The sequence below is a fragment of the Condylura cristata genome, unplaced genomic scaffold (genome assembly GCF_000260355.1).
Source record: "Condylura cristata isolate star-nosed mole 26May11 unplaced genomic scaffold, ConCri1.0 scaffold00002, whole genome shotgun sequence".
Classification (NCBI taxonomy): Eukaryota; Metazoa; Chordata; class Mammalia; order Eulipotyphla; family Talpidae; genus Condylura; species Condylura cristata.
Window position 1 is genome coordinate 52722993 of NW_004567103.1, and position 23867 is coordinate 52746859.

The 23867-nt window shown below is 35.0% G+C and overlaps 2 protein-coding genes across 3 annotated transcripts in view; one reads left to right on the plus strand and one right to left on the minus strand.

Annotated features, from left to right (window-relative positions):
• DPP4 (dipeptidyl-peptidase 4) overlaps window positions 1-2424 on the plus strand; it is a 74692-nt gene extending 72268 nt beyond the window's left edge. Inside the window, exon 28 of the mRNA XM_004674874.2 lies at window positions 1356-2424. Within this exon, the coding sequence (XP_004674931.1) occupies window positions 1356-1457 (102 nt within the window). The 3' untranslated portion in view covers window positions 1458-2424. The remainder of the gene's footprint in view (window positions 1-1355) is intronic.
• Window positions 2425-9483: 7059 nt separating this feature from the next.
• Window positions 9484-23867, minus strand: part of SLC4A10 (solute carrier family 4, sodium bicarbonate transporter, member 10) — a 252551-nt gene continuing 238167 nt past the window's right edge. For both annotated transcript variants that reach the window (XM_004674608.2, XM_004674607.2), the window contains 4 exons: window positions 18198-18265; window positions 15962-16078; window positions 15075-15113; window positions 9484-9978 (listed from right to left, as the gene is read on the minus strand). In XM_004674608.2, coding sequence (XP_004674665.1) covers window positions 15101-15113; window positions 15962-16078; window positions 18198-18265 — 198 coding nt within the window. In that variant the 3' untranslated portion in view covers window positions 9484-9978; window positions 15075-15100. The remainder of the gene's footprint in view (window positions 9979-15074; window positions 15114-15961; window positions 16079-18197; window positions 18266-23867) is intronic.

Here is a 23867-nt window from a genome sequence, read left to right on the forward strand (position 1 = left end):
AGAGTAATTCTAAAGTGAAACCAGCATGATAATAGCTCAGCTGAAATATGAAAATCCATTTCTGTCTTGTATGTATTACTCGCTATTCAAACGACAGTGGGATATTAGTAATCAGCACACTTCAAATTTTGCAATTTCCATATTACCTTTTGTTGAACAATCATAGGCAATAAACAATTAGGCTTGTTTTATAGTCAGAAATGGCTAGAGTTGTTGTTGCCTGTGTAGAAGGATGATTGTAGCTATTAAATCACACGTATTTTCTACACTGCACCTTTTCAGATTAAGAAATAAGCTTGCCCACACACATATACATATATTTTATGTGTACATGTCTTTTTGCACATGTATGTTGTTATACCATATACTCTTGTGTATATGTGTAATAACTTTTTATTAGCTAGAAAAGCCTAATAATAGACAGACTTTTCTCTCTCAACACACATGCCTTGCTCAAGTTCAAATGGTGCCCTCTGTATACTGTACAGGAATGGGTGAGTCATTTGATTACCAACCCCCAAAAGAAGAAACAAAAACAAAAAACCCTGGTATACATCATTTAGATCAGATTCTTCTAAAGAGAGGATGAAATTTATTTTTCTACTATTTAAAAAATGATATGATACTTTAATTAAGCAGTTTTAAAAAGTTAATGTCTTCATAATAATATTTGTCTGGCAATGCCTTCCCACTTGTTTAATGTGGTATGAGTTGATAAATTTTTGCCTCAGGTCATCAGCTCTATCTACATAAATATCAGACATGCAGATTTTTTTTAAATGCCAGTGAGAAATCTAAGTGCTAATAATACATTTGACTTTTGACTTCACTGATGTTAAACATATACAGAGTATTAAAATAAATTTTTCTGCTTTCTTAATGATGTATATTAGGTAAAATTGCTTTTAAAAAAGCTCATTTATTTTAATATCACTTATCTTAATGCAACGTAGGAAAAATTTGACACTTGATAACACTTCATTAAAACTAGTGGGCTTAATGGGATAAACATTCCTTCCTAAGCATGACGTGGTTCTCGGTGTGTTTGAGTCAAATTTGAAAGTGGATTTGAATATTTTAATTAGAATATACATTCCTAAAGCAATATGTGGTCAGGTCATATTCACAGTGAGTTCTCCAAGGACAGGATGTCTGTAGGACCAAATATGCCCTGGAAGAAGTCTGAGGGGAAATTAAATGTCTTCTTTGATCTTGTTTCAGTTTGTAAATTGATTAGGAAATTAAAGTACCCAGGCTTATATCTCATATATTGCAGAGAGCTCACAGGAATTAATAAATTGAAACAAAAAAGAGAACTGACTTCCTAATGCTGACTTTGTCCTCCCTCTCTGCAGTGGTACGCGGACGAAGACCACGGAATCGCCAGCAACACAGCTCACCAACATATATACACCCACATGAGCCACTTCATAAAGCAGTGCTTCTCCTTAGAGTAGCCCCTAGAAAAAACATGCCATTTAAAGCTTATTAAGAGCCAGTTTTGTTCTCAACTTCATAAACTGCTATAAGGATTTTTTAAAAAATACATATACTCAAATCAAGAAAGTGAAGGTTATCTTTATTTCCCGATTTCACACCTATCACCCTAAATAGGGATTTCTGTCTTAATAACAGATTATTACCTTACAGAAGCTTGATTATTCAAATTGATTTTATTATTTAAAATCACTTCCACATCAGTTGCTGACATGAGAAACAAGAAATGTTTTAAATGGGAGTTTTGCATAGGTTTCCTGGACAGCATTTAATTGTCTCCTAACGGGACTAGTCCAAATCATGTTCTCTCTTTGAAGGGATGGCAAGATATGGACAGGGATGTCAGTGACTGAAGCCGGGATATGAAAAGCCTAGTAGGGAGAGGGGCTGACGACATGGCTGATACCCTGTGTCCACACACGCCGACCCGACTAGACTATTGTCAGCTCCTCTCAGAAAAGAGCTGCTTCCAGCCAGACTGGCACCGTTTTCTAAGAAAGACTATTCCGTCTCAGGAAATCATATATGCAAAGCACTGACTTCTGAGTAAAACCACAGCAGTTGAATAGACTCCAAAGAAACGAGAAGGAAACCGTCAACAATGCAAGGCCCCCAGGTGCCAGTGATGGCCATAGGTGCTACAGAAATACAGCAAGGGTGACGGGAAAGCACTGTAAATGTGCTTTGAAAAATACTGATGTTTCCTGGGGAAAGAGGCAGCTTGGAACAGAGATGCGAACACATCAGCTTGCCCTGTTCAAAGATGAAAATATTTGTATCACAAATCCTAACTTGAAGGATTCCTTGCATCAGTTTTTCTTATTTCATTTCCTTGAGTATCTTAATTAAAAGGATATTTTGACTCCCTTGAAATTGTTTTTAAAATTGAAAATAAGTTAGAATTTTATGTATTGTTTTCATTTTACATGCTGTGCAATTTCTTCTGGTCATTTAATAAATATGCCTTTTTTTTTTTTTTTTCAGAGATAATGTGTTTTGTGTCTTGATTCAGACCTAAACCACACTGGCATATGGATGCATTTATCCAGAAAGTCTCTTGTTTATTTTGTTTTTTATCCCAGACTGCCTTGTAAACATGGAAAGAGTTCAGTTTTTGAAAGAAATTAGATACTTAGAAATGTGTTAAATTAAGCATTTCTTAGGGGTTTGTCTAATTCATATACAAATGTTGTTATTCTACATCACCTTTTAAAAAATCAACTTAAATTAATTTTGGTTATTTAAAGTACACAATTTATAATTTTATTCCAAGAATTGTGATGAAGCTCATATTAGAAGAACAAGTATTATCAGCCATATCGTTGCTAGCTCTGATGGCTAAACAAAATATTTAAATCAGTCACTTCTTAAGTATTTGACTATTTTGGTTAATATATTTCAGATGTTGACTTTACCCTAGCAATATAATGACCAGAAAACTGAAAAAACATAATTTTTTGTAATATTTATAAATTAACCTTATATTTTAAAAACTGATTTTATGAACTTTAGCTTCAACTTCAGACCATTTTATAGAAAAAGTTATCCCAGAGTGAGCCACAGCATAGAAATCTAAAAATGGAAGAAATGGAGAATAGCTGCCATTCAACATGAGACTGTGAGTCACACATAGGAATGGACAGAGGATTATGAAATTCAGTGTCAACTTTATTTTCAGAGTATGTCATCAAGCAGTTTCACCTTAATTAAGTCTCAAATCCTGTTCATCCATTGGAACTATAAACCAATGTTAAAACTCCTAAGGCTCTTGCCACAATTCTATTTTAATATATTGAGTAGCTGGAGCAAACTTTGCAGAGTTCTACATCCAGAAACAATAGCCATATATCAAATGTTCAAATACTGGGTTGAATTAATAGTTGAAAAACAAATTATATGCAAGTTCTCCTTTTATCTTCATTGAAACCAAGTATCACACAATATCAGACACTGAACAGATAAGAAGGCCATTCTTCTACAATAGTTGCTATTAGGATCATTGTATAATATTTTATATTGAATAGTATCACTCAATATTACATAATATCAAAATTATATGAATTCATTGTCCCTTTAGTTTCTCACATGCTAAATCTTCTCATTACCAAGATGTAATAAAAGCTCCCAGCCATGTATTTTTTTGCATAATGAAGGGTTGCAAATGGTAAAGACATGATTGAAATTAAGGTATATTTCATTTGACTCTTATAGGATAAACTGTACTCTCCAACAAGGACTCAAAATTAGTTTACTGGAAAAGAAGATAAAGACATTGATGAATAAACTAGAGACAAACTTAATCTGAGAGTGAGTTTGAAGCACTCTGGAATTTATCACACTGCTAAGATGTGAGAACTCCTCTGCCACTGACAGCTGCAGGCTGAGCAGACACACAGAAGCAGAGTCCTTTATAATACACACCAGTGGCTGGGAGTACACTACCATACAGCAAGGAAGCAAGAAAAATTCCTGTTACTTGGATTGCTTACCTTTTAAGTCTTGACCAAGATTTTTACAAAAACACAAAGTTTTAATTTTGAACATTTTTGTTGCAAACCCTCTTAAAAGTGATCACATACCCCTAGGCGAGGCACCCAGTCAGTGCATCCTTGATGAATCAAGGCCATCACCAGAAAGATCAATAGTCACCTCAGGCTGTTTGTCATTCTGGGTATTTCCTTTCTTATTCACAGGTGGTCACTGAGGTTCTGAAAACCTCTTTTGCAAACACCTTGAATGATCTGTAGTATGTATGGAGGATATCTGACCATTACAGATAGTTAATAACAGATGAAATGTGAGTAATCAAGAATAACATCACTACCCAATTGAAAAAGTTCAGAACATACTGAAGCCAATTAATAAGACTAAAGCCATACTCAGCATGTCATGCATGTCACCTTGCTGTGAAATGTTAACACTTAGACTCAGTAATCTGAACTATTAATAATATGCATTGTTTTCTTATTGCTAATTGAGAAGGGTAACTTTTCTGGTGCTTAAATTTGTATCTTCAACAAACTCTTTTTTCTTTATGTCATTTTTCATTAAAATTATCAATCCAAAATTGTCAGCCTATTTAAGACATGTGTGGAAAGAAGTATGAGCCATCAAATAATCAAAGCTCAAATGATTCCATGAATTTTTGCCCATTAAAATCATGGTATTTGTAACTCATGAACAAAAAAAAAAAAAGGTATTTTATTGGGTAAGTCTGGCTTTCAATGTTAAATCACAGAAAGATGAGTGACCAAGAAAAAATAAACAATTTAGACAAAATATTATTTATCTTCATTTGATTCTGGTTGCATTCTGATTCTGGCTGACTTTGTGTGCAAATGATTACCCTTAAGGAAACAGAAGTCATACCTGGCCTCCTCATGGAGACACAGTGCCCTCCAGGAAGGTCAGATGGACATAAGTTAAGAGTCTAAATCCCACCACTCAGGGAGAAATGCTTTAAAGAGTGTTACTTAGCTCTTTGAAACCCAGTTTCTTAACTTGAAAGAAGTGCAAAAATATCTACTTCACAGAATTGTTGCACTGCTGTGAAGATTTATATATACATTGCCTGGCACCTCCTATTCACAACTATTTAGCTCTTTTTCTGGCTTGATGACTTTATCCATTGCACAGGTTCTCACCTCAGGCTTCTATGTCTCCAGGTACTGGGCACATCAAGATGTTCAACATACATTGGCCTTTGTTCCAATATTTTCATGTCAGTGAGAAACCTTTTTGGATCTTTAATCATTCTTAATTAACTGAGCAGCAACATTTTCCAGTATATTGTACCTAGGATTCAGACCACAGCCTTGCTGGCTAGATAAAAAGAAGAGAACAGAACCAGACTATGGAGAGCTACAAGTGAGGGGTAAATACTATCCCTACATTTAAGAACTTAGAAAAATGGACCAAATATGTCACATGGCAAAAATCCATACTTTTCACATACCAAAGGTAAGAGCACCTTGATACAAAGCTAAATCCCTGGTAAGAATGAATGAGCTGGACAAGATGAAAAAGTAGACAGGGAGAAGGTAGTTTCTGACCTGGGTGATTCAGCCGTTAGCTGAATCATCTGGATTTACTTAATAGTCTCAAGTTTACTACTGATATCCTGTTCTTTAGTGCATTTTTTTTCAAATAGAATTTTAAACACAGCACGCAAAGGAAAGCTCTATGTAAAATAATTTATAACAAAGCTGTTATATCAGGAGTTACTTATTAAATATCCAAGCAATATGCTTGAGCCTGAATGATTTTGATCATAACTGAAATGGATAGATCGCTCATGGTGAGTTTGGCTTGATCTGACAGTCACCCAGAAAATGGGATCCCTAAGGCAATGATTTCACTTCCCCTGCGCCCCCCACTGTATTCTCCACTGTGCTGTCAGATTAATCTTTCCAAACATTCGTACCGCTCCATTACTCAGAATTCTTGGGATGGAAAAAATATAAATATACTAATATCAATTTTAACGTGTTTAATGTCTCCAATTCATTTTTGTTCCTTTTCTTTTTATTTAAGAGAAAAATCATATAAGGATATGATAATAACATTCATACCTTCTGTATACATGGGAGACCCAGAGTGACTGAATAACTAGCCCAAGTGAGTTTTGATGCCATCTTAAACAGCTTAGCACAAGAAAGATTAGTCTTCTAGAAATTCAATTAGGTTACTGTCTGGGGAAAACAAAGGTCAGCTTTCTCCAGTAAGAGATAAAAAGATTAGGTCTTCCTAGAAGCTCACAGAGGGAAGTTTACAGATAGATTGTCAAAGTGATTTCTATTCAGCTTTTAGAGTAATTTTCATAAAATAAACCTCTTGTCAATCATGTTTTTAGATAGCAGATTTTTACTTTCTTAGGGTCTCAACTTTGGAACTTCTCAAGAAGTCACAGAGTTCCAGAGTTGAGTTGTTCAATTATTTCTGCAAGGTCTCCACTACCCTCCTAACACTTCACCATACTGAGCTGTTTGCTGGGTACTAAATTCAATAGCAGACATCAAATATGGCAGGCTCCAGTTAAGCTCCATATCGTGACATTTTACTTTAATACTGACATGTGTTGAGAATCTTTGAAGTTCTGAGGTTTCCATTCCCATGTTCATCCTAATTTATATGCTCCTTCTTTTTATAACATTGATTTCCAATTCTGCTCTATACAAAATTCCATCCTTGAGTTATTCATTGCTTCAATTATACCAACAAATTGGTACATATCCTATTATGTTATGTATAGTTATGTACCTACCCTGCCTCAGGAAGAAGGAAACGGTGCTATTTTCAAAGTTGCAGTATAAACAGCAGTGTTGTTTGTCATTTGTTGTGGACTGTCAGTCATATCAGTGACTGTAAGTAAGGAAAACATCCCAAAAGATCTCTAAAATAAAGTATCACCAGTAAACCTTTAATATTGGACTCCTTCAATGGACGTGATTACAAGTAACCTCTCAAGTAGCTATTTAGAGAATCACCACATTATACAAAATGCTCTCATAAAATTTTCAAATAGTTAGAATCTCATTTCATTTCATTATATGAAAATATATGATATAAATGTCCTAGAAAATTTGTAGATGTGTAGAGCAATCTTGCAATGATAATAAGACCTTCAAAAACCCTAGAGCAGATAGATTATAAAGTTAAAAAGAAACAGAGGTAGGTCGGTGCAAATAGGAGAACAGTAAGCTACACTTTGAAGAGCTAAGAAAAATCTGGAAAGGCCTAGGGATTGTGTTGAAATATAAGGTACCTGTGAATCATCAGCGGAGCCTTTGTATCTGACCACATATACCAAGCAGACATTCACATTATATTTAGGGGAACCACACACAAGATCAAGGGGGGGTTAAATGGTAGCAATTGCAAAATAAACTGAAAATTTAAGAGAAAAACACCTAGTACAATAGAGTTCCTACTGAAGTTTTGACCACAACCTATAGCCAGATAACAACAAAAGGATCATGTCCCATCAGACCTATTGCATCAAATGGCAAGAGATGAATGTTAGCAGATGTTTTTTTTTTTTTATGGGGTTTACAAACAGAAGTCTATGTAATTTGAACAAGGATAATCTTGTCAATGACATTGGTAATTTTGACTGGTTGTGGCAATAATGCCACTCTCATCCAAGTCCTTTCTATAAAGATAAAGAGACACTTTCTAATAGAGAAGATTTTTCTGTCCATACTGTTCAAATTGCATGACTATTGAAATGACTCCATCACCAAGTTTTTTTTTTTTTTAAGACTACTGGTGTCTAAATTTAAGTATGCACAAACAACCAAAATTTTCTACATTGATTTACTGATTAATAGTAAGGGGAAAAAAGACACAACACTTTGCATTGCAATTTAAAATGTGCAAGGAAATTAGTGAGGATAAATATTTATTTCCACATAACATTTCTCAGTTGTGAAAAACACAATATCCTAGTCACATTTACACTTTACTTAAACTTTGCAATAAGTTACATTCTAGATATTCAGTAATTCTGACCAGGAATCTGAAATTAGGAAGAAATATATAACACTACATTTTTTCTTATTTTTATATGATTTCAAAGTCTTAAGGTTAACATAGGGAGAGCATTAAAATTCGCACAAGAACAAAGTGACTATAAAAATACTGAGAAATACAGAATTTCATAGAATATGATTGATTATTCAAATAGATGATCATGTGAAGGTTTCATTCACTATGATCACTTAACAGAACAGTTGTTAGCATATTAAAACACGAGGAGGCTGCTTTGAGGATCGACTGACATGTGTAGCTAAATTGTAAAACAATGGAAATGTTTACAATATACTATCTGTATTATAAAATACACAAAGTGAACACTATTGGGATGGAAAGTTTCTGTATTTTTCCTTGGGATTTTTTATAAACACAAACGTTATTAACTGCAAATTCTTCTTCATATATATATATATATATAAATGGTCTTTTATATATGTGTGTGTGTGTGTATGTGTGTATATATATATACATATATATAAAACCATTTATATTTCATCAAAGACATGATGCTTTAACAAGTCGTGAAAAGAATTTTTCAGAAGATATCAAAAGTTTGAACCTAAAGTTGTTTTTTTCCCCCTCTTTAGATTAAGCATTAGAGACTTAGTTTTTTTTTAATTTTGGGGTACATTTGTACATAGATTCTATAATTGGAAAAGTAACAGGGCTCTGAGTTACTGCAAAATTGGACACTGAAAGATTGTACAATTGATGATCACTGGTCATTATTAGGAAACAACACTCTTTATTAACTTTACACTTATCCAAAATGAAAGGAAATATGTATTTTTAGTAATTCTCAAAAATTCATTGCTTTCTTTTTTGTGTGTGTAAACTGAGTAAAGATGGATTATTTTATATGGACTGAAATATCTACAGAACTTTTTCAAACAGAATCTGAAATTTTTATTGAAAAGGTTATTCTTCTATAACATGCATTTAGTTAAAAAGTGGAAAAGAGCTTTGCAGAGAAAAAGTCCAATTGGAGACCTGTCAGTCTAACATGAGAACATGATTCAGAAGCAGCCTTAAGCAGTGTACGACCTTTAGCAGCAGAGTAACTATACAGAAGTAGAATTGCATGTACAATGATTCATCATGTGGTTCATCTGGAAAACATCTGCTGTCAGTTGGAGAGAAATTTAACAGCATTGTTCTGATAAAGATTTGTACTGAAAATCTCACAAAACTTAGAAAGTTTTCCTAAAGCATTTCGTACAAGCCTAGTATTTGATCGTATAATCACAACTTAAATTTTAAGCAAATACCATTTGACTCTTCGCATTAGTGTCTGATTTTTTTAAACAAGTTGTGAACAGTTTTCTATATAGTTTTTGAAATGACTGAGTTTAGTTACATATAAATTCTTAAGTATTAAATGTATCATATTAAATCAAGGAAATGCATAAATACAATTATTAAAAATGTTTTCAAACTAACTTTTGATTTGGGTCTTTTGAAACAAGTCACTTGCACTGAGCTATTAAGAAAAAAGAAGTAAGATTACCTTTCAAAATTCTTCTGAATGAAATTGTCAGGTATCTTCTGATAACTAATATAGGAAAATATAAACTAGGTAAATATGACTTATCTCTTTAAGAAAGCTATTGCTCTCATAAAACTGATGAGAATCCAGTGTTTATATATGTCTAACACACAGCAAGGAACTCACAGATTCTTGCATTAGCTATTGTATATGCTCACAAGAGTGTCTCACTGCTCAGAAGTTTAAACACAGAAATGAAACAAATATTGCACTACTTACAGTATGAAGGTAGATTTGGGAGGAGAGACAATTTACAATACATGATCAAAGCAGTTTTATTAATAATGGTGGCACTCTTCTTATATATATATGTAAAAAATAAATGAAGATCAAGTCATAGACAAGTCTCCCTGTCAACACCTTTCCCTGAGTCAGCTTTCTTCTCTTTTCGGATTTCGATGCTAAAGGAAAAAGGAGAAATGTATTAGTGCAATCCAGCATGGCTACTAAAAGAGCTGTCTGTTTAGGAACAAAACCCACCAACCCCAGCGCCCCACAAGGGCCCTTACGCATTGCTCTTTCATGCTAGAAGCACAGATAGCAACCATTTAAGTCCTCTGCACCCAGTAAGATAGAAACCAAGAACTGCAGGAAAGGGGAAATTCAAAAAACAGAAACCAAAAAACAAAAACCAGACATTTTGAAAACAGTTTCCAAAGCATGCAAGATTAATACCATAGTTCTCATTTGGGCAAATGAGTCATTGGTGATTGGTGAAAATGCCAGTCATGCCCCCATCTTAAGATAGTACTGACATTATAAATGACACTAACGAATGCTGCAGTAGATATTTCTGGGCTCTGCTGCAACTGGCCAGTCCTTTGAGCATGGACCAGACCCTGGCTTGCAGTGAGAACAGCATCTTGATGTGTGGACAGAAACAACCCACTTGTCTGGAGAAGTTTTCAAACCACACACTGCCCTCCAGACCTACCCAGACCTACCTGCGCTATCTCATCACAGATAAACACTCTCTTTCACTTTACTCTTTCCAGAACAAATTCCTTTCTAAATGGTTTCTGCTTTACCTCTTTCTTCCATTAACTCAATCTATGGACAAGCTGTTAATGTACTTTGCCATCTTTCTTGGTTCACAAACCATGTATTTTTCCCATATGTATTTTCCTCATATGTATTTTTCCTATTCTCACTATCTTCTCACATGCATGAAGTTCACACCAAGAAAACATTGCTTCCAGAAGGGCAGGACTGCTCAACCCCAGATAATTCCAGCACAGGGAAGAGGCCTCCTCCACCTCTGAGGCCTCTCTGCATGGCGACCTACAGCTGCAAAGGCGACCTACAGATGTGAAGGCGACCCACAGCCTCTGAGGGTCTGGGCTGGAAGAATCCACCCACTTCCACTCTTCAGTTTAATCCTTAATATCACTGTATGAAATAGTTTATGGTGGGAAAACCCTTGGCTTTGTAACTCTTCTCTGAGTGATACAGCAACAGTTAAAAACCCTTTTATTCCATGCGGCCTCCTGTACAACTTTTGCAGTGGTCAATAACTTAGACACATTCTAAGACTGTGTTTTTTAAATTGCTTTTCCTCCAATTCAAGCTAGAAACAGCCCTTCTCAGTTGTCACCACCACCCGGCACCATCAGGTAAAAAGTGCTGGAGCTTCTGCCATCGGTGGCACGCTGCCAGCTCTCAGAGCTGGTGTGAGCGAGTGTCTGTGGCACCGCGTTTGTGCCTGCCACACTTCTCAGCAAACACTACTTACAGGTCAGAGCAAAGCAACTTTTTTCCCTTTTCTTTTCTCCTTCCACGAGAAGAGATGACAGTGTGCACATGATGTGTTGAGAGCCTTAACTCTGTATTTTTAACTCCTCTATCTGCATGACTCACTTTCTTCTACTTTTAAGTTCCTTTCATATGACAAGTGTGTGCTATCCTACTTTCCAAATTAACTTTTTCTTGGGGATCTACCTGGCGCTTGTTTCTTCTGCCAAATAAAGGTCATAAAAAAGGAGCCACATCTGACAGTGGAAGAAGCCTGGGGTCTGGAGCTCATTCTAGAAGCAAAGGAAGAGCTGCATGACCATGAACTAACAATTTAATCTCCATTGGATGTGGTTTTCTCATCTGTAAATTAGTTTTGGATTACATGGCCTTTAAACTTGTAGTTCAAATGCCCAAATTCTGAGACTTGTATTCTCCATTTCAAAGAACTCTAACCTTCTAACCTTTTGAAAGATACAATACAGTCATGTGTCACCTAATGACAGGGATGTGTTCTGAAAAATGTATATGATTTTGTCAATGTGAAATCATCACAGAGCTTAATGACCTCAATCTGGAGGTCCAGACTATTACACACACAGGCTATCTATGGACTCTGCTGTGTATGACTCCTCATTGAATGAAATGTCTTCATGCAGAATGTATCTGTAACAGATCTTATATGCAGGAAATTATTGGAACAAAGGCATACCTACACCTGTGTAGACATTTCTACACAATTCCTATGTACATGATGGTCTGCTACACAATCTTTTGCTAAGTAGGCAAATCTCATTGGCAATATAGGTCACCATGCAGTGAAAAAAGAAATTCAGAATGTCAACTCAACTCATAGATCTGTTTTTCCCTGATATCCTACTTTGGTCAGACTGCTTGTTTGATTACAAAGCAAATACAGATTAAACCACTGAGCTCCCCACCTCTTTAAAGTCAATGCCTTTTCCTTTTCTTTAAATCCAAGGGTTTGGTATAAGTTTAGATTGCATCAAATGATAAAACAGAAATTATGTAAAGAACTCAGGAAATCTATGAAAAATATTATCAATTTGAATGTTCTTACTGCATAACTATTGCCTTCTTTATTCCTCATTATACCCATTCCTTAAGATGCTACTCAATCTAAACTTTAAATATACATATAATACTGATTATATACTGTTGTAATAAACATATATTGCATATCTATTGTGAGCCAGGTATTCTTCAAAGATGCAGGGCTACAAGATAGCTAAGTTGAGTATCCCTGGCCTAAAAGAGTTATAATTTACAATATAAGGAAGTAATATTTCAAAAGAGAACAAATAACCTGCCATCTTCAAGCTGTTAAGCAGCCTATAACACTGTTATTTTTTCAATGACACAAAATAGTGGATATGAATAACATTTACTAAGCAGTCATGAGAGGACATATGTCTACAAAATCAAAGCAAAGGACAACCCATGGCAGAAGAAGGTGGTAGTGGGGTAGAGAGGAACAGGGAGGGTGGTCCCAGAGCTTCATCCCTGTCATAAGAAGAAAACCAAGTGTCTCTTTTGCTAGCATTGCTGAGTACCATCTCAAGAAACATTAATTTTTTTTTAATTGAGGTAACATTGGTTTACAACATTGTATGTGATTCAGAGGCACAGTGTCACATCTCAGATGCCTGTCACCACACCACACCCACAACGGTGTCAATTTGATAAAGCAGAACAGTTACTCACACTCTCAGATGCAATGTGGTTTTAATGAGACCCAATTCAGTCAATAAGCTAGAAAGAGGCTTGTAATGTGTATGTACAGAACTGTTGAACTAGGATCCAAATTAGATATATTATAGATATGGTAGAATTTGCAGTTAGTTCTTAGATCCTAGTTTCAGTTAGGATCTGAATAAAATGTTTTGACAACAAAAAGTGGATGAAATAATTGATAAAATATAACCACTATTCCAAGCTCCATTAAGGAAATATATCTATGTTGCTTTGACAGGCACATAGGATCTACAGCAAGGGATAGGATGGAAAAAAACTGGAGAGTTGGTGGTATCAAAGACTGTACAGAAGCCAGTTTAAATTCCAAGAGATTCAGATCCTGGTAACCTAGTGTTTAGCATTTTTGAACAAGGGATACTATAACAGGTATAATACTTTTGCAGTTCCTGGTCATCTTACTTCAAAGCCTCCAACAGATACTAAGAGAAAACAGTGCTTTGGGAAGGTATTGCTATTGCTATTATTAGAATTGGTGGGTTTTGGACCTCTGGAAGCCACACCCTTTCTGCTACTTTGTACTGTCAGGAAGACAAAAGATATTATCTACCTGCTAAGAGATATTCTTCATATGGAAAGGCACAGATTTTATTACATCAAAAGATAAAGAAAGTTGGGTAAGCTTTCACTCCACAACAGTGAACCTCATGTTAGTGGGAACATATGTTCAAAGAATAAAAAACAAGTTGCTATGTCAAAATGTACAGGATGGGATATTTAAACTGATCAGATTCAAGCACATTGCATTGTCCACTAGAGTTAATCTACTATCTGAAGTAATCTAGACACAGTTTTCTTAATCTAAGTTTTTCTAGTTAAAAAAAAATCTCTTGACTCTACTATTTACTTTAAGGAGTACCTCAGATATTATGACATAATATCTTTTTGCTTGGACCAAAAAAAAACAGGGTAAGAGTTTGAGACATGGATCTGAATATTACAGGCAAAACAAACAAACAAAACTATCTGTTAGCTTGATTATCTCTAATTTTTCATATATTTCCCATTTTAGGCATTTTATTTTAAATCCATAAACCTGGAGTTCACATTTTTTAAGTTCAGAGAAATGTCATATTTTTAATGTAAGTCCATAAGCACATATTAATGAGTTGGAGAATTACCCTTCTCATAACTCTGATTTTCTCCCAAGACTTCTAGCAAAACAGAATTACTATGAAGATGATTCTATCAGACTGTAGCAGGGATCTTTGGGAAAGGAAGATAAAAGTATGTTTTATAAAAGAAAACATTACTTTTTGCTGTTTTTGCTTGAAGCAAACAAAGAAATACTTGAAGATATTCAAGTCCTGTACAAGACAGAAGCATCAACCAAAGTGTTTGAGAGAGCCTATTGAGTAAGTCAACACTCCCTTGGAGTGTCAGAACTAGGGAGGGAGAAGGGAGAGGAGAGAGAGAGAAAATATGAATGAATCTGCTAGTACTTCTGGGGTGAAGACTGTACACATCCACTATCAGTTTGGGATAGAGGTGACACTGAAGCAGCATGCCATTTTGGGGTGACAAAAACTAGCAACAAGAGAGACAGTTTCTAAGTCTAAAGTAGCCTCTAATGCCTATTTCCAAATATTTCTCATGAAGCCAGATAGCACTGCAGGTTTGGAAGCATAGTAGGTATTAATGGAAACTTCCAGTTCTGCAACGTTTAAATTAAAGGGATAATTTTCTTTTTTTCCAATATAGAAATTTGCTGCCATTACTAAATACAGTTCTGGAGATTTTTTTTTTTTTATTTGAATGTGATGCTGTGTAAGCTAAGTGGGGGGAAAAGTTTACTCAAGCCCTCTTAAAGAGCTGAGTAGTTGTAGAAATGTCATAAATGCTCAGTCTGCTACTGGATCTGAGCCCATGGCTCTCCATGCCTTTTGCCTCCCCAAAACTTACACAGAGAACAGAGGCTGACCAGGTTTCTAGAAGACACCATTTAACATAAGGAAATACAACCAACGAATAGGTTTGAGGGAGAGGGTCTTACCTTTGGGGAATCAGCTTCTAGAGTGATTAGGAAGGGGAGCTTATGACAAAAATGTGATATAAAAATTAAGTAGAAAAAGTTAATTTAAGGTCATGAAATAAAAGAACTTATAATTACACACTGTCCCAAATCCCTCAACCACTCCTTAGTGAGAAGAGATATTAGCATAACATAGAGCTTTTTCTTCAGATCCTCATCAAGAATGGATGGCTTGAACTTTTACGTGTAAGTTCAGGAACATTCAATGGATCCTGAATTTTCAAAAAATCAGGACATCCTGTGATGAAACTTGATATTTAAGAACCCAAGCTTTCCCCAACATGCATTTAAAATTAACATTCACAACTATAGGATTAGTTTGTAATGCTTGCATATAGAGAAATAAGGATGAATAGAACTTGTGGAGCTGAAAGTTTGGGGTAAGGAGGTTAGTGAAGGTTTTTAGGGGTTTAGAATAGGGAAATGGAAATATACTAAATGCAAAATCACCATTGCATGTACCATATGGTTTTTAACCAGGACAATGAGGGAGCATAAAATTCAGTCATATATCTAAGACAGTCCTGGAAAGTGGGTGATACTGGTATACAATAAAATCCCACTACCAGAGTAGGCCAAAATGAATGTCCAAAACTGTGCATTGGAAGTCATTTATGGCACCATTTCTCCCCCACCTCCTATTACAGATTTGGAATGAGCTATTAATTTGAAAGTGAGATGCTGAAAGTGCATTTGAAAATATAGTTACAAATTCTACCCACTTTCAAAAAGAAATTTCTGAAATATTTTAGAATTAAATTTGATGCAAACCAATATTATTTTTTTCCTAACAAAATGTCATAAAATGATGGGATTAGTATAATTTCACATTGCTTTAGAATTCAAACCTTTTAGAAGGAAAGCTTGACTCCTTATCTTTTGAGCTATCAGCAGCAATCAGTAGGTTCTTCCACAAGGCAGTCTTAGACATTTCATCAGAAATATTGATCACAGATGGGTCATCTCTACAAAGGAGTTCAACCAAAAATAAATGATAAACATTAAATAAGTAATGACAGTTATATAGTGATAAAAATGAAATATAGACAGTCTGATGCCTTTGCACAGTTATTTTTGATAATGAAATGTCAAAAAAAGTATTGACTAGTGCTCTTAATTATTTAAAAAAATCTGAAAAAGAAAATACAAACAAAAATTTCTACTTATAGAAAATGATTTGGGCTATTCTTCATTCATTTTCAAATTCTAGAGACCAGGTTCTGCATATTCATGACTTAGTCTCTTGTTCCCAAAGTTAATAGCACAATAGATCTCTCTCTGCTCTGACTACAGAGGCTCCCTGGTCAGAGTGAAAGCCCCATGGACAGTCTGTATAGCTCAGTCACACTCACTTTCCAAAGTCGCCTCCTGCTGTCATAGACCTGTTCCTTCCTCTCCAGCCAAATGCAATGGCCTCCTGACTTTTCTGACCACTCTAGGCTTGTTGGTATCTCAGGGCCTCATCTTTCTCCTCTTTCCACCCTCTACCCAGGCCCCATAATATTCCTTCACATGGTACAGACTTTCCCCTCCTCAATTCAAATGTCAACTTCCCAGACAGGTGACATCATTACTGCCTGTCTACTTAAATATAAGTTTCATGTGGACAAAATTCTTGACCATTTTTCCATTCCTGCCTCTCCAGGTTCTAGATAGTCTGGCATCTGGTGAATATTTGCTGAATAAATGAATGCAACTTGTGTATTTGGCAGAGACCTTCCCAAATAGCTGAGAGCCTGAAATATCAGGGCCTGTACTATGCTGGCACTTACATTTTAAAATGACACCAATTGTAGGTGATATTTGAAATGCTCCAAAACATTCCCAGGCTAGAAAAACACCCGAATAGCAACAGAGATACAACTTCAGTCAGGGAAAATTTCATTGAGAAAGAAACAATATTCTTCATACTATTTGTAGAAAAATATACTCTTTTGTAAAAAAAAATATATATATATATATCATATTCTACAGAACTCCAAGGCTGACCTCAAATGACCTTCATTGGTGGTTGCTCTTAAGGGGGTAAAAAAGTGAACTTTTGTGAGAAAAACTAAGAGTCTGGAGCTAAATTTTAGTCTCACAGACTCTCTTCCTTGCCCAACCTGGAATGTGTTCCTTACTTTCTCTAATCCTCCAAGCCTTTGGTCTCAAAGCATGAGATCAACTAGTTTCCAAAAGAATTTTGTATAGAATACAAAGTTTTCATGAGTTGTGTGACAAGGATTCTTATGAGCAAAAGAATTTAGAAAATTATGGTTAAACAAAATCAAACTTTTTTTTTTTAAAAAAAATGTAGCACTGCTTAGATTCTTCACCATGCCAATGTGTACAGTAAGTGTCCAAACTAGAATGTTATAAGGAACACTCCAGACTTCTTTATCCACAAATTTCTTTTAGAAGGGTACCACATAAGACTAGGTTTCTACAGAAAACACATATACTGTTTCAACTAAATCAGCAGAATTTTTAAAACTTGATTATTAAATCAGAAAGATAAACCCCCTTTATATTTGTGTTCACTGTGAAGTAATAATTATATTTCAGAAATTAGGAAATATGATTTACAGTCTGACCAAGAAGATTCTTTCCTATTTTGTTTTTAACACAATGGCACATTCCCTCCTCAGAGGAAAAAGTCTTCTCTTCTCTGCTGTTTTCCCCCTTTCCCCCATGGAAAGGCCTTAACTTATATATACTCACTTTGAGGTGATATAATTTTATAAAAATTTGCTTTATTTGCAAAGTCTTTGTGCATGCAGATTAGGTGAATTTTGGAGTTACATAAATATATCCTAACATGACTAGTATATTTGAATGCCGTACTCAGGAAGTATCTTTTTTTTAGTGGTAAATTCCCAAGGTTCAGACAACAGCCCCCTGCCCCCATCCATCTTAAGATATGTCTACAATCACACAGCAATTAGTGGAGAACTTACTGAGAGAGGGTGATCTGAATCTTAATCTCCTCTATCTACACTAAAATAATCTTAACAAGCCTCTATCTTCACAGGACAACATTTATAAATATACAACAACACTTTCCATTACTTAAATGGGTGGGTTTTTCCATTTACATCTTACCTATAGTGGCCTTCTAATGGGAGCTGTACTGTGCCCTCATCTTCCATAGCTAGCATACTTTGTTCTTCCTGGAAAGACAAATGTAAAATATATAAAGTGAACCCGATGAATCTCCATTTTACATTAAAGAAGAAACACAGATTAATGTTTCACTATCTCATTAACCTCCGGACCTTCCACTTTGTTTGCATTTATTAATGCTAGCACAGGTCCTTTCAATAAAGCCTCAGCTACTAAGAACATAAGTAATTAATGAGAGTCTCCTACCACAAAGTAATTTAAATGTTAACAACAATCTCCTTCATGTCACTCAATATAAAACATGGTTAATTTCCAAGCAGATTTTTTAAAAATTTAAATTTTACAAGGACAACAATCTGGGTAATATAATTGGTTTCATTGCTAGCAACTTGAAGTTAAATTTTTCAGGCTACTCCATTAGGAGGGGTTGGCAGATGTATTTGGAACAGTGATTCTCAAAGTTATTTCCATCAGAAACTTTGTTAGAAACACAAATTGGGATTTGTGGGGATCCACTTCCAGAATATCTGATACAACTGGTTTGGAGTTTGGGCCAACAAACCCAGGTGGTTCTGATTATTCTAAGTTCAGGACCACACTTTGAGAACCATTACTCTAGAAGTTTGGCAAGATAGGGAAGATATCTTCTTATATAGACCAAAAAATGCAGATACTTTTCCATAAACTGTATCTTAGGCTTTGTTTTATGTCTCAGAGTTCTTACAACAATATCTTACCCTATCCCAAAGGGTGGATATGTTTCATATACTCAAATTCTTCATATAGAACATTTTAAAATAATATGTTTCAGATAAATATCATCTTATTCTATCATACTGAAATGTTCTGGCTCAGTTTTTAATAATATGTACCTTTTTCCATGTACCAACAAAAAAAGAAATTTCGTTTCCTATAGATTATAGGTCCTATTGCATTTATTTTTTTAAATGGTCAATTAGCAGTGCTCAAGCTCAGAGAAGTATTTGAGGCCATTTAAACAGATCAACACTATTGGCCCTAAATCCAGAAATGGAATTTTAAGTTAAGTTGTATAGAGATGGACAGATGACTCCTTGAAAATGGGGCCTGGAGAGAGAAAATAGGGTTGTCTCTGGAGATTCATTAGCTTCTCTATTTCAGGAGCTTAGTAGAGAGTTAATTTTACTAGTCTGAGTAAGCTTCCAGAAAGACATGACCTTTGACTGATGTCATTATTCCTGGATGCAAGGCTATTTCTAGGGTCATTGGTACACAGACTTTGGTCCTCAGTTATAATGCTGAAGCACCCTTGCCAAACTGTTTTCTTAAGTCTGTTTAGCTAACCTATAGGTATATAGTGCATTGTAGGTCCCTTGGGGTGCTTTCCACAAACATCTAACCTTCCAGTCAAAGCAGCTTCCTTCTGCTGGGACCTTGGCTATGCTATGTTCAGAATATCTATGTGCACCCCATACTGGGAAATAATGGAGAAACTGAGAGAACAGACCTATCAGGTGTACTTTATTATCTGGGTGTTATGCCTATTATCCTGCCATTTAGAAGTACTATTGAAACAAATTCAAGGCAAGTAGACAGTAACATGATTTGAAGTTACACATTTAAGCAGTTGAGCATAGCTAATTTGCAGCCTAGAATGAGATATGTCTTGCAAGTAAGTTAGTTACTACACATGGAACATAATACATATATCATATTTATTTAGATGCATATCGTTAAAGCTTAGACAGAGCACATGTATGTTTTGAGCCAGAAAAGGTTACTTTTTATATAAAGCAGTTACTTTTAAGTCATATGGAGGAACCTAAAAAGAAGACATTCAGTGTTCCCAAATGTTATTTAACTAAAACTAACATACAAGCAAAATGCAATTTTTTCCTTAGTTTCCACTGAAAGGTAACCTGTAATACATAGTGTCTTTCCAGCCAACTGGGAATAAAATGCCAAAAAGTTAGGTAGAAAGGTTAATAAAAAGTAATATTCCAAAATGCTGAAGAGCCATGGCACCAGAGCTAAGGTTACCTGATTGTAGAAAATGAGGCTCACGATTGAATCTAACAGCAAAAAATTGGACCAACTCTTTGGGAACAATTTTGTTTTTCCCTCAGATGATTTTCCACTTTTCTCTCAAATTGCTTTCAATAATTATTTTGCACTCTGTGGCTTGTTAGCATGTGTGGGCTTTATACTAGTCATAATTCTATCCAAACAAAAACTCATCACCTCTAAAGATAGCATATCCAAGCCATGCTTATCTGAAGAGAAGGGTGGCAGAGCAGCCGCGCCTTCAGTGCCAGAAGGAAGCTGGGTGGGCCCCGAAGCTTGGGAATGGAGGACCGGCTGCATCCCAGGCAGCACTGTGAGGAAGCCAAAAATTGAGACTTTCTGGGGAGGAGCAGTCAAATCAGGCACTAACCGTCACGACAATCACAACCTAGTTTATCTCAATCATACAGAAAAGAGAAACAGTGAAAACAGAAAGCTAACTGTGTATCCCTAACTTTGTAAATCAGAAATACCTTAAAATGAGTTCTATCCAGCACTTCATTTACACAGTGTACATCAGAAATATGCTGAGTGAGTTCTACAACATGGTAAAGGTGTTAAAAGGATGATGATCAGAGTTTACCCAAGAACATTTAAGAAGCGTGGCCAATTTGACTAGAGGAATATTCATATTCATATCCTCAAATGCCATCTTTTAATTTAGATAGTCAAAGCGTTTTTCTAAATAAGTGAAGGACAGTTAATGCTATATTCAGTAAAAGGCAGGCTTAAAAAACTAATCTATTCGACAGCACTCAAACATTTACTGAGCATGTATTATGTGCTAGGCACAGAGTGATTAAGAATAATCCAGCAGTTATTCATGAATCCATTCAACAAATATATATTGAGAATGATCCATAAAACAGGTAGTCTTTAGGAGCCAGGAATACAACAATGAAAAGAATGATATAAACTCTACTATCAGAAGATAAGAAAGATCATCGCAAAAAGTCCAAGAATAAAACAAGTAGTATTTGAGTTAGACTTATTTGTTCAGTTTGTTGTAGGAAGGAAAATTCTAGGAGGAAGAAAATAAGTGGGGTAATGATAAAAAGTAGGAATAAATAAGATATATTTGCACAAGAATGAATAACCAACTTTAGCAATAGAAGAATAGGAATAGTAGCAGGTTATAAAACCAATATACAAACATCTATTTTGATTTTATATGCAAAGTAGAAAAAATGTAAATCAAGAAAACAATCCTGGCCCTCCCCGGTGGCACAGCGGGTTAAAGCACTGCCACTGCGCTAAGAAGCTTAAGCCAATTCTGCATGAGTTCCATCCCCGCCTGTCCTGGAGGAGATTCACATGGCGTGGCAGACCTCTCCGGACCCACCCGCTGCTCCCCTCAGCAGTGTACTTCGTCCATCTGCCTGTTCTGTTTCCCACTCTGTTCCTGGTCAATCCTCTCACCCTCCACATCTCTGGCCTGTACCCCAGTTCTGTATGAATAAATAAATAAATCTTAAAAAAAAAGAAAAGAAAAGAAAAAGAAAACAATCCCATTTGTAACTGCACCACAAAGAACTAAGTACCTAGGAGTACATTTAGGAAAGGAGGTGAAAGACCTACATAATGAAAACTGTAAGGCATTGTTAAAAATAAAGAAGATACAAAGAAATGGAAAGATATTCTGTGCTTACATACTAGAAGAATTAACATTGTTAATTTGTCCATTCTATCCAAAGCTATATAGAGATTCAATACAATCCCTAACAAATTTTTAGTGATACTACTCAATAAAATAGAACAAATTGTACTTAAATTGTATGAATGTATGTGAAATCACAAAATATCCCAAATAAAGTTATTTGAGAGATAAAGAATTAAAGAGCCACATTCTCTGACTTCAAGCTATATTATAAAGCAATAATAATCAATGCAGGGCAGTATGAAGATAAAAAAAAAAGAAAGAGAGAGAGAGAGATCAATAGAATTGAGAGCCCAGAGATAAATGATATATATGATATATATATATGAGTGGTTAATTTAAGCAAATAAATTAAGAGTATAAAGTGTAGAAAGGAAAGTCTCTTAAGCAAATGGTGTTAGAAAAAACCTGGACAGAACAAAACTAAAACTCTTTCATACCATACACAAAAATCAATTCAAATGTACTTAAAGACTTGAAAGTAAGACCTAAAACCATATAATACATGAAGAAAACATAGACATTCACTTCATGACATTGGCCTTACAGTTGTTTCTAGGGAGCTTACTCCTAGGCAGTGAAGACAAAGCAAAACATAAGCAATGAGATTACATCAAACTAAGAAACTTCTACAAAGCTAAACAAATAATCATCAAAATGAAAAGAAACTCTACCAAATGGGAGAAATATTTCTACATCACAAATCCAACAAGAGGGTAATATCCAAACCCTCTTGGATCTTTATATATGTACATAAAGCTCATTCATTTCAACAACAGAGTAATTAACCTGTTCAAACAATGCTATAGTCTCCAAATTAGAGAATTAAAAAAAAAAACAGAAGGGAGGTTGACCCCCGCCCAAAAAAAAAGAGCAAAAAATTTGAAAGGATATTTCTCCAAAAAGATATACAAATGCCAGTAAGCATGTAAAAAGATACTCAGCTTCGTTAGTTATTAAGAAAATGCAAATTAAAATCACAAGGAGATATCTTCCCATACTCATTAGGATGTGGAGAGATTGATTTTTTATTTTTCTTTTGCTCATGGGAATGTAAAATAATGCAATTATTGTGGAAAAGTTTAGCAGTTTCTCAAAAAGTTAAACACAGATTTATCACATTATCCAATCATTTGACTCCTATATATTCTCAGAAGAAAACCTGTAACTATACAGAAACATTTAGTGCTACAATAGTATTAGTCATAATAGTACAAAGTGGAAACAACTGTCCATCAAAAATGATGTATAAACAAACTATGATTATGTATATGTGTGTGTGTATATATAGAGAGAATGAGAGAGAGAGTTTGTAGAGAGAGAGAGAGAGAGAGTGTGTGTGTGTGTGTGTGTGTGTATAATGTATATATGAATATATCCATGTAATGAAATATTATTCCACCACAAGGATAAAACTTGGACTTGAAAAAATTTACAATATTAAGGAAGCCAGTTATAATTCCAAGTATATGAACAAGCTAACAGAGGAAATCAAAGGAGACAGAAAGCTGATCAGTGATTTCTATAGGCTGGAATTAGAGAGTAATAATAGTTGCTCCTTTAGTAAATATACTAAAACTGAATTGTACACTTTAAAGGAGTGAGTTTGATGGTATGAGTTATATAACCATAAAATTCATTTATAGCTCAATATAAAAGGTAGAAAGGTTAACTAGTTTGGCTGTAGTCAGGCTTGAACTGAATGGAAGAAGAAAACAAAGTTGGGATCAAATTGTATTGTGCTTTATGAATAAGATGTCATATGTAAAATTATGTCATGAATCTAAATTATATTTTGTGATGGTATAAAAAATATAATTCACATATCCTGTCACCTAGCAAATACTCTACCTCTGGTGAAACAGTTCACATCTTTTACTGTGTCCATTTCTGAGGTAAAGACTGTACTACATAGGAGCCCTCAAACAGCTCAAAGCATAAATACCAAT